Raw genomic sequence first — 14,953 nt, 5'->3', positions numbered from 1 at the left:
TTCATTCCCCCAAAGCCTGTAGGTAGTGACTGGGCTAGGGCTCAAGCATGGAGCCAGGAATTCAATCCAGGTCTCCCATGTGGGTGTCAGGAATCCAATAACTTGAGCCATCACTTGCTACCTCTCAAGGTCTGTATTAGAAGGAAATTGGAAGCAAAGAGTGGAGCCGGGCATCAAACCCTGGTACTTTGGTATGGGGTGCAGGCGCCTTAACTGGCATCCTAACTGGGGCCAAATGCCTACCCATTCTCCATTTTTAAGTGCGTTAAGTCATAAAAATGTTTTAAAAGTCAATTATAAACTTAAAGCATGATTGTATGACCCAGCAGTTCTCCTGTTAGCTATATGTACAAGAGAAATAAAAACCTGTTTATAAAAGATTTTGGACATAGATGTGCATTGTAGCATTATTCATACTATCTAAGAAGTTGAACCAACCCAACTGATGAAAGGATAAGCAAAATATGTTATATCATACAATGGAATACCTTAAAAAGAAATGAAACATTCATTTGTGCTAACGCGTGGTTATGGTAAGTGAAAGAAGCAAGATCCAAAATGTCACACTGTAGGCATCTATGAATATGAAGTGTTCAGAATGTGCAAATCCATAAAGACAGAAAGCAGACTAGTGATTGCCTGGTGCTCTGCACAGGGCATAAGAAACGGAGACGAGGAGACGTGGTCGCTGATGCTGCAGAATAGCAAGTGCCAAAAGAGACAAGAACTGAATGCTGTGCTTGGAAATGAAGCATCACTCACAGATTTCTTACGCAGCTGTAAAATCAGCACACAGAGCTGTCTGATCTTGCAAAGACTTTCACCTTAAAAACCAGACATCAATGATTTACCTGGAAGGGCTGGAAAAAAGCTGATGAATTCTGGCTGCTCCCACTTCTTCTTAAGTTTTGAAGGGAGGTTGGAAGAGCAGACATGGAGGGCAGCGTTAGAGGAGCCAGGAACTGGAGGAAGGTCTCAATCCCAGGTACTCCAAAATGAGACATGGGCATTTCAAACCACTACGCCAAACGCCTGTCCCTTATTATAGATTTTTAAAGAGACCGAATGAGATGCTGCTGTAGAGTTTAGCAGAGTGCCTGGGCCATGATAAAAGCATGTCCATTTGAAGCCGCATGGCTGATACACTCTCATTCCTCCTGAATTTTCTCCCTGCAGGAAGAATGACAGCCCCCCTCACTAAATCTGCAAATACCCTGAGGATGATGTCTCTAGAGGGCTGAAAGGAGTGGGAGTAATAGTGCCCAGACTAGATTTCAGTGACCACCCACATAGTGGTGTTTCTGATGAGCACACAGCCTTGATGCCTCCAAAAGTCCTTAGCCATTACTCCTGTGTTAAAACTCAACCCACAGGGGCCGCCATTGTGGCCTAGTGGGTTAGGCTGTCTCCGACAATGTTGGCATCCCATATGGGCACTGGTTTGAGTCCCAGCTGCTACCTGCTAATATGCCTGGGAAAACAGTGGATGATGACCCAAATGTTTGGGACCCTGCACCCAAAGATCTGGAAGAACCTCCTGGCTTCACCCTGGCCCAACCTTGGCTGTTGTGGCCATTCGGGGAGTGAACCAGTGGATAGAAGATTAGAAGATTCTTTCTGGGACCGGCGCCATGGCTCACTTGGTTAATCTTCTGCCTGCGGCACCGGCATCCCATCTGGGCACTGGGTTCTAGTCCTAGTTGCTCCTCTTCCAGTCCAGCTCTCTGCTGTGGCCCGGGAAGGCAGTGGAGGATGGCCCAGATGTTTGGGCCGCTGCACCCGCATGGGAGACCAGGAGAAGCACCTGGCTTCTGGCTTCAGATCGGCGCAGCACGCCGGCCGTAGCGGCCATCTGGGGAGTGAACCAACAGAAGGAAGACCTTTCTCTCTCTCTCTCTCACTAACTCTGCCTGTCAAATAAAATAAAAAAAAAGATTCTTTCTCTTTCTCTCTTCCTTCCTTTCTTTCTTTCTCTCTCTTTCTCTCTTTTTTTCTCTCTTTCTCTCTCTCTCTCTCTCTTCTTTTAAATAAATCTTTAAAAAATAAATGAATATTAAGCTCAATCCATAAAGGCTTGACACTCTGTGCTACAAGTGAGACTGAGCTGTCAGCAATGATTAAATACCAGTGTGAGTGGCGAGTTTGAGAGCAAGTGTTCAAGGAAAGATGATTGAAGGAGGGAGTGACAGAAAAGGCACTCACATCAAAGTGAAGAAGAGAACAGGGAGGTTGGGAGCAGAGAGTTGAACCAGATGCTAACTTGACCCAGATTGTGTGAACGGCAGGCTTCATGGGTGAGCATTGATGAACACACACCACACACCTGTGCTCTGCTCTCTCCACAGATTTACTGAAACAGACACCTTCACGGAAACCTTTATCCTGCGGGTCTACCTGCTGGAACCGGACTGTAACATCATCCGTATGAGTGGCAATGCACTGGAGGTGTCTGAATTCTACGGCTTGTCCCGAGCAATCGACAAGAACCTACTCAGATTTGAATATGACAGGATGGCTAGCTTGGAATGTACCATCAGGCTGGACCCTGTGAAGACTCAGTTGCCAGCACATGGCCAGATGGTTCTGGTGGAGTCTTGGCCAGAAGAACCCCGTGGAGATCAGCCACATGGTTTTTTCCCTGAGTCCCGTATGCTATCTATCTATTATTGTTACTTGAGAGGCAGAGAGATAGAGAGAGGGCTCCCTTTTACTGGTTTGCTCTACAAATGCTTGCAAAAACCGAGGCCAGGCCTGAGGCCAAAGCTGGGAGCCTGGAACACAATCCAGGTTTCTCACGTAGCTGGCATGGACCCAATTACTTGAGCCATCACCAGTGCTGCCTGGGGTCTGCACTGGGGGGAAGTCTGAGTCAGGAGCTGGGGCTAGGACTCAAACCCAGGCACTCTGATGTGAGATACACAGGCACTCTAATGTGAGGTGTCTGAACTGCTAGGCTAAATGCCTGCTCCTTGTATTATATCTTTTAACACATATCTAAATGTTACAAAAACTGATAAAAGTATCTACAAATGGTTGTTTTACCCCCATGAAAGTGTCTACTTAACTGATACATTTTTTTTTTCAGCTCATTGAAAAGTATGGTATAGTGGTTAAGAGCATGAACTTTGGAATCAGAAAGACCTGGATTTGAAAACTGCCTTTGCAATTCATTTTCTGTGCGATTTCAGTTATTAACCAATCTAAGTCTCTGCAGGATGGGAAAGGACAATGCTGCAGGAAAGGAGTAAATGAGACCACACGTACACACAATGCTTAATACTGCACCTAGCTCATAGGATATACAGTGATTGTCAGGTGGTATCTGTAACAAGAATCACAGCAATAGTAACTGTAGCTGGTGTATTTATTGTTATTGGAGTATGAGGAGTTTTGAAGTAGAGCTAACTAGCAGCCATGATTTAAATCAGGGAGGGTTGATAATATGCCTTCTGTTATTTATTCAATCAGTATATTTGAGTACCACCTATTTGCAAAATAGTGTTTTGGGAACTATCAAAAGAAATGAAAGTGATAATCATAGTCATAATATCTTCACATAATACCTTGAATTTGGACAGAAGTTTACAGCTAAAGACACACTTAAACATAATCATCTCATTTTTGTCTTTCCAATCCTGAGGTTGAGAAAAAGAGTTATTTAGTTTGTACATCAGGGAAATGAGATTCAAAAAATAAATGTCCTATATGAGTATCCTATGCCCATTAAGAATGAAAAATACAATTGGGGGGAGGCATGACCACTGCAGGGGAGACAATTAAGGTTTTCATTAAGTCAGGATAGGGTGCTCAAAGAATATGTGAGGGACATGTTAGTAGAAAAGACTAGCTGGGCCTGGAAGGAGATATAGGATTTGAGTGTAAGCACACTGGGGAGGAGTTTCAGTGAGCATGGCAGTGGGTAGAGATGGTGTGATGCAGCTGAGAAAGCTGATGCTGTCAAGGAAGACTGGAGGGCCTGTGGAAGGCCTGCAGTGAGCCGGGCCTCCTCGTAAGAGATGCTCAACCACCAGAAAACGTACTCTGCTATTTATCTCAGTGCAGTGAGTGGAGGGTAAGGGCCTGATGAGACACAGGGCAACTGTTCTGTTTGTTTGTTTAAAGATTTATTTATTTTTTTGAAAGGATTACAGAAAGAGAGGGAGAGGTGGAGTGAGAGGGAGTTGGGGGGAGAGAGAGATCATCTTTCTGCAGGTTCAGTTCCACATGACTGCTATGGCTGGGGCTGAGCCAACCCAAAGCCAAGAGCCAGGGGCTTCTTCTGGATCTCCCACATGGTGGCAGGGGCCCAGGCACCTTCTAGACCGTTAACAGGTAGCTGGGTCTGAAGTGGGGCAGCTGGAACTCCTTGAACCAGCACCCATGTGGGATGCTGATGTTGCCCCAAACTGTTCTTTTATGTAAAGGAAATCAGAAGCTTCCAGAATAATGACATCCGATTCAGAGAATGACTGGAGGAGACACAGGAGGATTCCTGGGGAATCAGTGTCCAGGGGAGGGTGGATTGGTTTTAAATTTTAGAGCCAGTACACTTGGGTGACTGTATTTATCCAGTGCTGTACATCCTAGGTCTGGGGACAGAACTGAAGTGTCCAGGTGGCCGCTGTGCCCTGGGGCTGAAGAAAATAGGAAGTCTCAGCGTGAGCTGTGAGGAGTTCCTGCTGATGGGGCTTCGCTATCACCATACAGCTCCCCCTTCGCCCAACGTTGACTACATCTCCATCCAGCTGCACCTCACAGACAGCAGGAGTAAAATCGTGTACAAGGTAGGGTTTGGGGTCATGTCAATGTCCCCAGCTGATTCAAAGTGAGAGAACCAGTCCCAGGGGGGTGCCTGTGCTGGCGCCCGTGTCAGAGACCGTCCTGTGCTACTGCAGGTGGAACTGTCAGGTGACTCATGAGAACTGCAGGCATCTTTGCTCTGTTAATAAGGGCTTAAAGCAGCAGCTCTTGTCTGTAATGTGAGTGAATAGCTTTCCTCCTCTGCTCTTCTGGCTCTTCATCACCAATGCAACCTGGGAAGGACTAGGCTACCCCTCTTCCCTCTTGAGCCCCAGGACTCATCAGCTTGTCACTGACCTCTGGTAACACCCTGCTGATGCCTTTTTCCCTTCTCGAAACCAGGGGGTCCATGCTGGGAGGGAGGCCACAGGAAGCTAGGAGGGAAGGGATATTCAGTCCCATTTTTATGGTTGTGCGGATGAAATCATTTTCACCCATGCAGGCTTTGGGATGGAGGGCTGGGTCAGGCAGGTGACAGGCTGCCAAAGGCCTCCCCCATCTTCCAGTTTCTTTGAAACTTCCTCATTCTTCCTCCTCTCGAGATCTTCATACCCAAATGATGACAGGAAGTGAAATGAATTTGTATGAGGTATTTAATGTGCTACTCTCCTAATTCACACATTCTATAATTTACTTGGGAAATTGGGGCCAACTGTAGACCTGCTGAAATGGTTCACATTTTGTGCTTGACATGAGATGATCCAGGAGGACTTGTGAAGGGACCTCTCTCACAATCTGGTTTCTCGACTAGGATTTCTCCCAGGAGTCCAGTCAAATAATGACTTTTTACCCCAGGCACTGGTAAGATGAGGAGTGAGAAAGAAACAACACAACAGGATCATAGAATTTTAGAATGGAGACCTGGGATAAAACTTACAGTGTGGTCAAATTGATCAGGTAAATCACTTGGAAAGCTTTTTTTTTTTTTTTTTTTGACAGGCAGAGTGGACAGTGAGAGAGACAGAGAGAAAGGTCTTCCTTTTGCCATTGGTTCACCCTTCAGTGGCCGCCGCGGCCAGCGCATTGCACTGATCCGAAGGCAGGAGCCAGGTGCTTATGCAGGAGCCAGGTGCTTATCCTGGTCTCCCATGGGGTGCAGGGCCCAAGCACCTGGGCCATCCTCCACTGCACTCCCTGGCCACAGCAGAGAGCTGGCCTGCAAGAGGGGCAACCGGGACAGAATCCGGTGCCCCGACCGGGACTAGAACCCGGTGTGCCGGCGCTGCAAGGCGGAGGATTAGCCTAGTGAGCCGCGGCGCCGGCCAGAAAGCTTTTTAAATGTTAACAGTTAAGGGCATGCACACTGGTCCCAGGTTGCTTGGGCTCATACATCTCCATAACTAGCTTTGTGACTTTGAGCTTTAATGTCTCATTTTATTCATCTTGAAATGGGGATAATAGTATTCACTTCATAGAATGAGAGGATTGGAGACAATGTGTATAAAGTGCTTGACAAAAAGACTGGCACATCATAAGCATCCACATATTTTGCTGGCTCAAAAGTCACCTAGTGAAAAACTGATATGGGACAGGTTTGTGATTGCTTTGACTAAGTCTCTTGTTTATAAGTGGTGGCATGGAGAAATGAGGCCCCCTGCCCAAACATACTCAGGTGTTTTATAGCTGGGGCAGGGCTGAAATTCCAGGTACACTGATTATTAGTACATATTTTCTGCTTGTTTTGACATGAACCTTCTATCACTTTTAATGATTTTTTTTCATTAAAAAATTGAGCCATTTAGTTTTCTGATTTTTTTTTTTTTTTTTTGACAGGCAGAGTGGACAGTGAGAGAGAGAGACAGAGAGAAAGGTCTTCCTTTGCCGTTGGTTCACCCTCCAATGGCCGCCGCGGCCGGCGTGCTGCGGCCAGCGCACCGCACTGATCCGATGGCAGGAGCCAGGTACTTCTCCTGGTCTCCCATGGGGTGCAGGGCCCAAGTACTTGGGCCATCCTCCACTGCCTTCCCTGGCCACAGCAGAGAGCTGGCCTGGAAGAGGGGCAACCGAGACAGAATCCGGCGCCCCGACCAGGACTAGAATTCAGTGTGCTGGCACCGCAAGGCGGAGGATTAGCCTAGTGAGCTGCGGCACCGGCCTGATTTTCTTTTTTTCCTGACTACTTTGTTAGGGCACTCTTTGTATTTTTAGATCTGTTGCATTGGGAGGTTGTTCCTTTAAATGTCCTTCTTGCCTAATTTATCATTCACCCATTCTGCAGTCAATTTGGCATGTCATAAACAGACTCATTTGTGGACATAAAAGTAATATGTTTACTGCAGGTAATAGGGGGGACTTTAAAAACATAGAAAGTAAAATAAGAGGAAATAAAACTTTTTGTGTACATACAGACAGTGGGAGGACACACATTAGATTTGGTTTTGTTTTATGGAATTCAATTGACATTATATATGAAGCATTTGTACTCATCCCTTTATTACTTTTATGGTTGTACAGTCCATCCTCATTGTATGACTGAATGACATTTTACCATCATTTCTTATGGATTTTTGAAGGTCTTTTCTTTTATGTGTACCTTTGTTAATTCACCTAAACCAAATTTTGTTGTGCATTGAAGTATGTGAAACAATTGTTTTCCAAGTAGCCCAAATTTTCCACACTATCTGTTGAACAAGTAACTTGGTTCCCATCGATTTTAGATGATTCTTCTATTGTGTAGAAAGGTACGGGTACAAGGTCTGCTGTTTCAGGGCTCGCTCTTTTGTTCCCTATACTTGTGCCAGTACCATATCTGTTGTTCGAAATTTAATATATCTATACTCTTTCATGTCTTCTAGACACGTTCTTCCTCACTAGTCTGATTCAATTTTTTTTCTTCCAAAATTTTCATAGTCATTCTCCCTATTCTTGTTTCTGGATAAATAGTTAAATCATTTGTATTAGTTTTTTTTTTAAACCAAAGATGTTTAACAATATTGGATTAGAACCATAGATTATTTTGGGGGAAGAATTGAAATATCAGAACATTAGAAATGAGGCACCTTCCTTCATCTGGGCAAATTCTCTTTCATGTGCTTCTCTAAAGATTAAAGTTTTCTTCATGTAAATTGAGCACATTTATTAAGTCCGTCCAGTTTGTTTTTGCAAAAATAGAATCCTTTTCACCCGTTATATGTTCTCATTGGTTATTGATGATAAACATGAAAGCTAATTTTTGGTGTAATTTTCTTTTTCTGGCTTCTTTCCTGAATCCAGTTATTTTAAGAAATTTTCAATTCTTTGGGCTTTTAAAGACCATAATTATATCATTCACTAATGATGATAATTGTGTCTTTTCTTTTTCTATAATTATTCCTCTTATTTCGGCACTATTTCCCATTGGTTTGGGCAGAACAGTATTAAATATAAGGTTTACAAGAGTCATTGTCTTGTATGTTTGATCAATATCAACTGTCCATGTTGTCCTTTTTAATGAACTCATCTTGAGTTCATCTTTGTTTGAAACTAATATGACCATTCTGTTTTTTTCCTTACATGATAAATGTGGATCATCCTTTTACTTTTAATCTTTTTATGTAGTTTTAAGGATCTTTTCTGTAAGGTACATGCAATGGATATTTTCATTGAATTTCAGAGTATTTGTCTATATTTGTAGGTATACCCAGGATTTTCTGTGGTCATTTTATGCTTTCTTGCTAATTAAAATATTTTTTCTTATAAAATATGTTATTTTCTTTGTCTTTATCTTACTTGAAATTATTTTATCTTATTGGGTTTAATTTTAATGGATTTTTTAAAAGCTATTCTTTTAAAAATAATTATTGGGGCCACCAGCAAGTTAAAGCCCCAGCCTGTGGTGCTGGCATCCCATATGGGCACTGGTTTGAGTCCCGGCTGCTCCACTTCCAATCCAGCTCACTGCTAATGTGCCTGGGAAAGCAGTGGAGGATTGCCCTAGCACTAGGGCCCCTGCACCCACGTGGACCCACCTGACAGACCCAGAAGCTTCTGGCTCCCAGATTGGCTCAGCTCTGGCTGTTGTGGCCATTTGGGGAGTGAGCCAATGGATAGAAGACCTCTCTCTCTCTCTCTCTCTCTCTCTCTCTGTGTGTGTGTGTGTGTGTGTGTGTCTGCGTACATCTCTCTGTAACTCTTTCAAATAAATAAAATAAACATTTTAAAAATTATCTATTTAAAAAGCAGAGAGATTCCATCTATCTGATGACCCCCAAGATGGCCACAATAGCCAGCAGCCAGGCAGAAACCAGGAGCTGGTAACTCCATCCTGATCTTCCATGTTGGTGGCAGGGACCCAAGCACCTAGATCACCTTCTGCTGCCTTCCTGAGTGCATCAACAGGAAGCTGGATGTGAAATGGAGCACCAGGGGCTCAAACTGGCACTCTGATACAGGACGTTTGTGTCACAAAGCTGCTTAACTAGCTGCACCACAATGATGGCCCCTATCTTATTTGGATTGAATTTCACATTTTGAAAAACTATTCTTTATATGTGTAGTTCACAAAATCCAATGAAGTCCCCAGGCTGCTACCTATGCACAAAATGAGGATTGATCCGATTGGTCCTTTCTCTGGGAACTGCCTACCCTCTAGAGTCCTAGCATAGGATTTTTATACCTTATTAGTTCTTGTATCATCCATCTTCTATGTAAGTGCTTCTGATGTGTGTATCTGTTTAATTAACATGTTCAAAATAACATGTTTATTTAGACTTAACTCTAGAATTGGTCTCAGTGTTCAGTTCTAGTCATTCTAAATCGTGACTTGCCATTTCTTGAGTTTTCAAATCATGGGTCTCCAAATAATTTTCTTCCAGTGGCACATGGAGAGTAGACATTGTAAGCCCTGGAGTGCCTTAGTATGTCATTCAGTGACCTTCATCTGCCATGCAGTGAGAAGAGGAGGTGTGGATTATCTTCTCTTGCTCTTCTCTCTTCTCCCAAGTTTTTCTGGCTCATTTCAGGCTGGTGCAGGGATGGTTTGGGGCGAGTGTTGGAGAGAGAGGTCTTATTTGATCAGGTGCTGATAGATGGTTTCTTTGTCTCAGGGTAATTTTCATGGGGCCTTTCACTCACAGCTCTCTCATCTTCAGAGGATGCGTTTCCTCTGAATGCGTGGTCACTGCATTCCCTTCAGTAGCCCCAAGGATATGATTTCCATCTACAGTTTCTTTACTACTGCGTTTTTTTTTCCTTCTCAAAGAAAGATAATCCCTTAAATGTTAGGGTCCAGGATGACCCCTCCGCCCCACAAAAAATAAAGCTACCCTACTTGGCCCATATCTGGAAGCACTTACGGGTCCCCTGTGCTGCAAACAAAGACAGTTGGATCTAGCCCAGCCACTGTTACTCTTCTGCTTCCGGCTACTGCACTTCCTCAGGTATGAGCCCAGAGCCAGTCTTCTGGGTGCACCACCTGTAGGAAGCTCAGTTTAAGGCTGAGCTCAAGGAAGCTGCTCTCCTGACATCTGAGAAGGGAATTCGCACTGTCCCACACTTCCTGCTTTGTGGGGTGTGCAGTATTAGGGTCTTGGAAATGACTCAGCACCGCACCCCTTTCTCCCAATTTCTCTCTTACTTCTCCCAAACTTTTCATATTCTTATAGTTCTAGAAAATTTGTGTTGTAAGTTTTGCATGTAGTTTCTGTCTCACATTTATATTAAAATCTAATGTCTCTTTATTGGAAATTCAGTTGAGACGGAACCAAGAAGAATTCCATTTTTAACATTCTGTTAGATACAGATGACGACTTCCTAGGCTAATATCCAATGTTCAGCAGTATTGCACTAAAGTGACCTTGATCATTGAGACTGGTACTATTTTAAGATTTATGTATTTGAAAGGCAGAGTTACAGAGAAAGGGGGAGGGACAGACACAGAAAGAGATCTTCCATTTGCTGGGCCAATTGAAAGCCAGGATCCAGGAGTTTCATCTGGTTCTGCCACATGGGTACAGGGGCCCAAGTACTTGCACCATCTTCTGCTGATTTCCCAGGCACATTAGCAGGGAGCTGGATAGGAAGTGGGGCAGCTGGGATGCTGGTGCTGCAAATGGCAGTTTAACCCGCTGTGCCACAGGGTCAGTCCTGAGCCTGGCACTCTTACAAACAGGGTACATCAAACTCTGTGACAGCCAGAATCTGCTGCTATGAGAATTCTCACACATAGCACTTGTTGACAACTCAGGTCCATGGTGCACTGTCACAGTTTCTTTGTAAAGTCTCTTATTCAGAGCTGTCTCATTTTGGATGGATGCTTTTCTAGCCTGAGTGGTCGCTTGCAATCCCCAACATCTACCTTTGGCTTGGAGACCCAGGATCTTAAGTAACCAACCAGTTGAGCAGACCTCCCTTAACCCCTGAGTCCTGAGTTATGTTTTTCCATTGCCCTTCCCCAGCTGCCAGCATTAGCACCACTTGGCAGGAGATGGCCGAGGTGGCTGGGAGAAGCTGGTGATGCATGCCAAACACTGCAAAGTGCTTTACTTTGGCTATTTCATTTAGTGTTCACTTGATACTCAGGAGTCCGCTGTTCGTTTCCATTTACAGGTAGTAGGAAAACAAGTCTTGGGAGTTAAGTGACTTGTCTGAAGTCAGACAAATTAAAAGGGTAGAAGACAGACTCATAAACACCCTTGTTTCTGATGCCAAGATAGGTGCCCCCTTCTTGATGCTCTCTGCACATTACAGTCAGCTGGGGGCTCTAAAAAGATGAGCTGTTTGGTCCCCTCCTCAGAACAATTGAGTGCAAAGCTCTGCAGGTGGATGCTGGTTATCGGAACATGAAAGCTCACCAGGTGATTCTAATGTGCAGGATTCGGCTTTCTGCAGGGCACATCCTCCGGGCTGTGGCTTGATTACACAGCATGCTATGAACTCTCTAACTTGCAGCTTCTCTCTTGTTATTCCCCCTTTGTATTTGCTTTCTCCTTCACAAGTCAGAGAACGCGTGGTTACCCGTCTATATCAGAGCTGGCATCCCAAATCAGATTCCAAGGGCTGCATTCATGGCCACGTTCATCCTGGAAGTGGATCAGTTCATCCTGACCTCTTTGACTACATCAGTTGTGGACTGTGAAGAGGATGAGACCCCCAAGCCCTTGCTGGTGTTCAACGTCACCAAAGCCCCACTCCAGGGCTATGTGACTCACCTGTTGGACCACACCAAACCCATCTCCTCATTCACCTGGAGAGACCTCAGTGACATGCAGGTTGCCTACCAGCCTCCAAACAGCAGCCATCCTGAGAGGAGACACTACGAGGTAAGGAGGAAGAGGGGCAGAGCTTCTAGCCTTGCTGGTGTTCCCACAGTCATTTAACACTCGTCATCTGTTAGCCTTCCGGTTTGGCTGAATGTCCCTTGCCACGGAAGGCAATCACTGAAAATCAGGATGCAAACTAATGTCCAGAGGAGCCAGGCAGGTGGTGCAAATATGCAGCCTGCTTGGAGGGACACTGGCACGGCAATAGAAAGGCGAGCCAGGGGGCCGGCGCCGCGGCTCACTAGGCTAATCCTCCGCCTAGCGGCGCCGGCACACCGGGTTCTAGTCCCGGTCGGGGCGCTGGATTCTGTCCTGGTTGCCCCTCTTCCAGGCCAGCCCTCTGCTGTGGCCAGGGAGTGCAGTGGAGGATGGCCCAGGTGCTTGGGCCCTGCACCCCATGGGAGGCCAGGAAAAGCACCTGGCTCCTGGCTCCTGCCATCGGATCAGCGCGGTGCGCCGGCCGCAGCGCGCTGGCCGCGGCGGCCATTGGAGGGTGAACCAACGGCAAAAGGAAGACCTTTCTCTCTGTCTCTCTCTCTCACTGTCCACTCTGCCTGTCAAAAAAAAAAAAAAAAAAAAAAAAAAAAAAAAAAAAAGACAGTAACAGCAAAAAGATCCAGAGCCCCCCCCCCCAAAAAAAAAAAAATTAAAAATTAAAAGAAAGGCGAGCCAGGAAATGGCTGTACCTCAGCCCCCCCACTACTTGCTGCCATGCCAGCAAACACATGACCCAGGCTGGCCATGGTGCTCACTTGTCACCTTGTCAAGAGAAGTGGGAAATTTTTGTTTTTGTTTTAAATAAAAGATTTATTTATTTCACTCCTCAAATGCTCACGACAGCCAAGAATAGGCCAGGCTGAAGCCAGAACTCAGGGACTCCATCCAGATCTCCCATGTGTGTGGCAGGGTCCCATGCACTTGAACAATCATCTGTTGCCTCCCAGGAGCATTTAGCAGGAAGCTGAACTAGAAGCCCAGAGTATCTGGGGCCATGAACCAGGCATCCCATCCAATATGGGATGTGGATGTTGCAAACTGAGGCTCAACCCACTGTGCCACAAGCACTGCCCCTAACTTTAAAAAAAAAAAGATTTTCATTTTTTAGGTATAGAAAAAATAATTTAAAAAATTCAAGACAGCTGCAAAATACTTCTGAGGTCTGCATTCAGCCCAGTTTGCCAGTTCTGCTGTCCTTCAACAAATTGTCTAACATACACCATTGGGGTTAGAGGTTTTTTTGTTTTGTTTTGTATTTTACAGTTCTTTTAGTAAGTTTTTGTTCTCTCCTGTGTGTGTTTTTATGGGGACCTTAATTTTAGCTAATAATAAGTCAGGATAGGCGAGTTCGTGATAGAATATATAATGGGTGAAAAGTCCTGCTTCCATCAGATCTAAATTCCTTTGGTTGCAGGTTCAGTCTCTCTGCTCTTGTTTTGCATCCAGTGGGAGTGGAGAACAGCTGGTCACAGCCTTGCCCGCAATAATGCCTCCCATACTTAGACCTACCAGCAAGTCGATTCAAACAGGAAGGGGAATTTAAATGAGCAGATTGGTGCAGACTCTGGGTTTATTGAGGAAAATGAGTGTCGCTGGGGTTAGCAAATTGTCCTCCCTGTAATTTTGGCATTTTCAGCATTTAGCCTCCAGGGCAGCTGAAAGACTTCAGACTATAAATGTGGGGCTGTGCCTTTTGCTTTCATTTGCTTCCCTTTGTAGTTGTGGCAGCTGGTTTTTCTTTCCTTCCCTCGCCTCCCGGGACTTCCCACACATCCACTTTTACCTTGAGCTCACAAATAAAGCACCATTCTTCTGTGTGCTCTCAGTGTCTTCTCTGGTGTTTTATAATGTAATTTTTGGTTTTTTTTTAAACTTTTATTTAATAAATATAAATTTGAAAGTACAACTTTTGGATTGTAGTGGTTTTCCCCCCATAACCACCCGCCAACCTGCAAACCAACCTATCTCCTACTCCCTATCCCATCCTATTCTTCAATTCTTAAAGATTTATTTATTTATTTTTAAGATATATTTATTTACTTGAAAGTCAGAATTACACACAGAGAGAGAAGGAGAGGCAGAGAGAGAGAGAGGTCTTCCATCGGATGGTTCATTCCCCAGTTGACCGCACGGCCAGAACTGTGCCGATCTGAAGCCAGGAGCCAGGAGCTTCTTCTGGGCTTCCCTCGCGGATGAGGGGCCCAAGCACTTGGGCCATCCTCCATTGCTTTCCCAGGACTCAGCAGAGAGCTGGATCGGAAGTGGAGCAACCGGGACTAGAACCGTTGCCCATATGAGATGCCAGCGCTTCAGGCCAGGGCATTAACCCACTGTGCCACAGCGCCAACCCCCCCATCCTATTCTTCATTAAGATTCACTTTTAATTATCTTTATATACAGAAGATCATCTTAGTATATACTAAGTAAAAATTTCATCAGATTGCACCCATGCAGACACACAAAGTATAAAGTACTGTTTGAGTACTAGTTATACTGTTAATTCACATAGTACAACACATTAAGGACAGAGATCCTACATGGGGAGTAAGTGCACAGTGACTCCTGTTGTTGATTTAACAATTGACACTCTTGTTTATGGCGTCAGTAATCACCCGAAGTTCTTGTTATGAGCTGCAGAACCAGTCTGGATGGGTGATTTTTTTGTTGTTGGAAGCTAACTCTTAATATTCTCAGTAGAGATCATGCATGGCTCAGATTGTGGGCTGAAAGCCCTGATGCAGAGCCCAGCCTGATGCTTGTTTATAGTATACTTTCCCCAAAAGACCTTCTGCCCTTGTCTAGTTTCATTTTGAGTCTGTTGCTTTGGCACACTTGAACCTTCTTTTTGTTACTCAGTGTTTGCTGATATACTTCTCTTATTGTCTTAAAAAATCACACATTATTTTTTTAAAAAAGAT

The 14,953-nt window shown here is 44.8% G+C and overlaps 1 protein-coding gene across 7 annotated transcripts in view; it reads left to right on the top strand.

Annotated features, from left to right (window-relative positions):
* Positions 1 to 14,953, top strand: part of FREM1 (FRAS1 related extracellular matrix 1) — a 179,531-nt gene that overhangs the window by 42,532 nt on the left and 122,046 nt on the right. For all 7 annotated transcript variants that reach the window (XR_011380085.1, XM_070052347.1, XM_002708087.5 and 4 more), the window contains 3 exons: positions 2,346 to 2,647; positions 4,588 to 4,784; positions 11,715 to 12,038. Coding sequence is in view for 6 of the 7 variants with exons in the window: in XM_070052347.1 (XP_069908448.1) it covers positions 2,346 to 2,647; positions 4,588 to 4,784; positions 11,715 to 12,038 (823 nt within the window). In the remaining variant the exon portion in view is untranslated. The remainder of the gene's footprint in view (positions 1 to 2,345; positions 2,648 to 4,587; positions 4,785 to 11,714; positions 12,039 to 14,953) is intronic.

The sequence above is a fragment of the Oryctolagus cuniculus genome, chromosome 1, assembly GCF_964237555.1.
Source record: "Oryctolagus cuniculus chromosome 1, mOryCun1.1, whole genome shotgun sequence".
Classification (NCBI taxonomy): domain Eukaryota; kingdom Metazoa; phylum Chordata; class Mammalia; order Lagomorpha; family Leporidae; genus Oryctolagus; species Oryctolagus cuniculus.
This window is presented reverse-complemented; position numbering and strand designations above follow the sequence as displayed.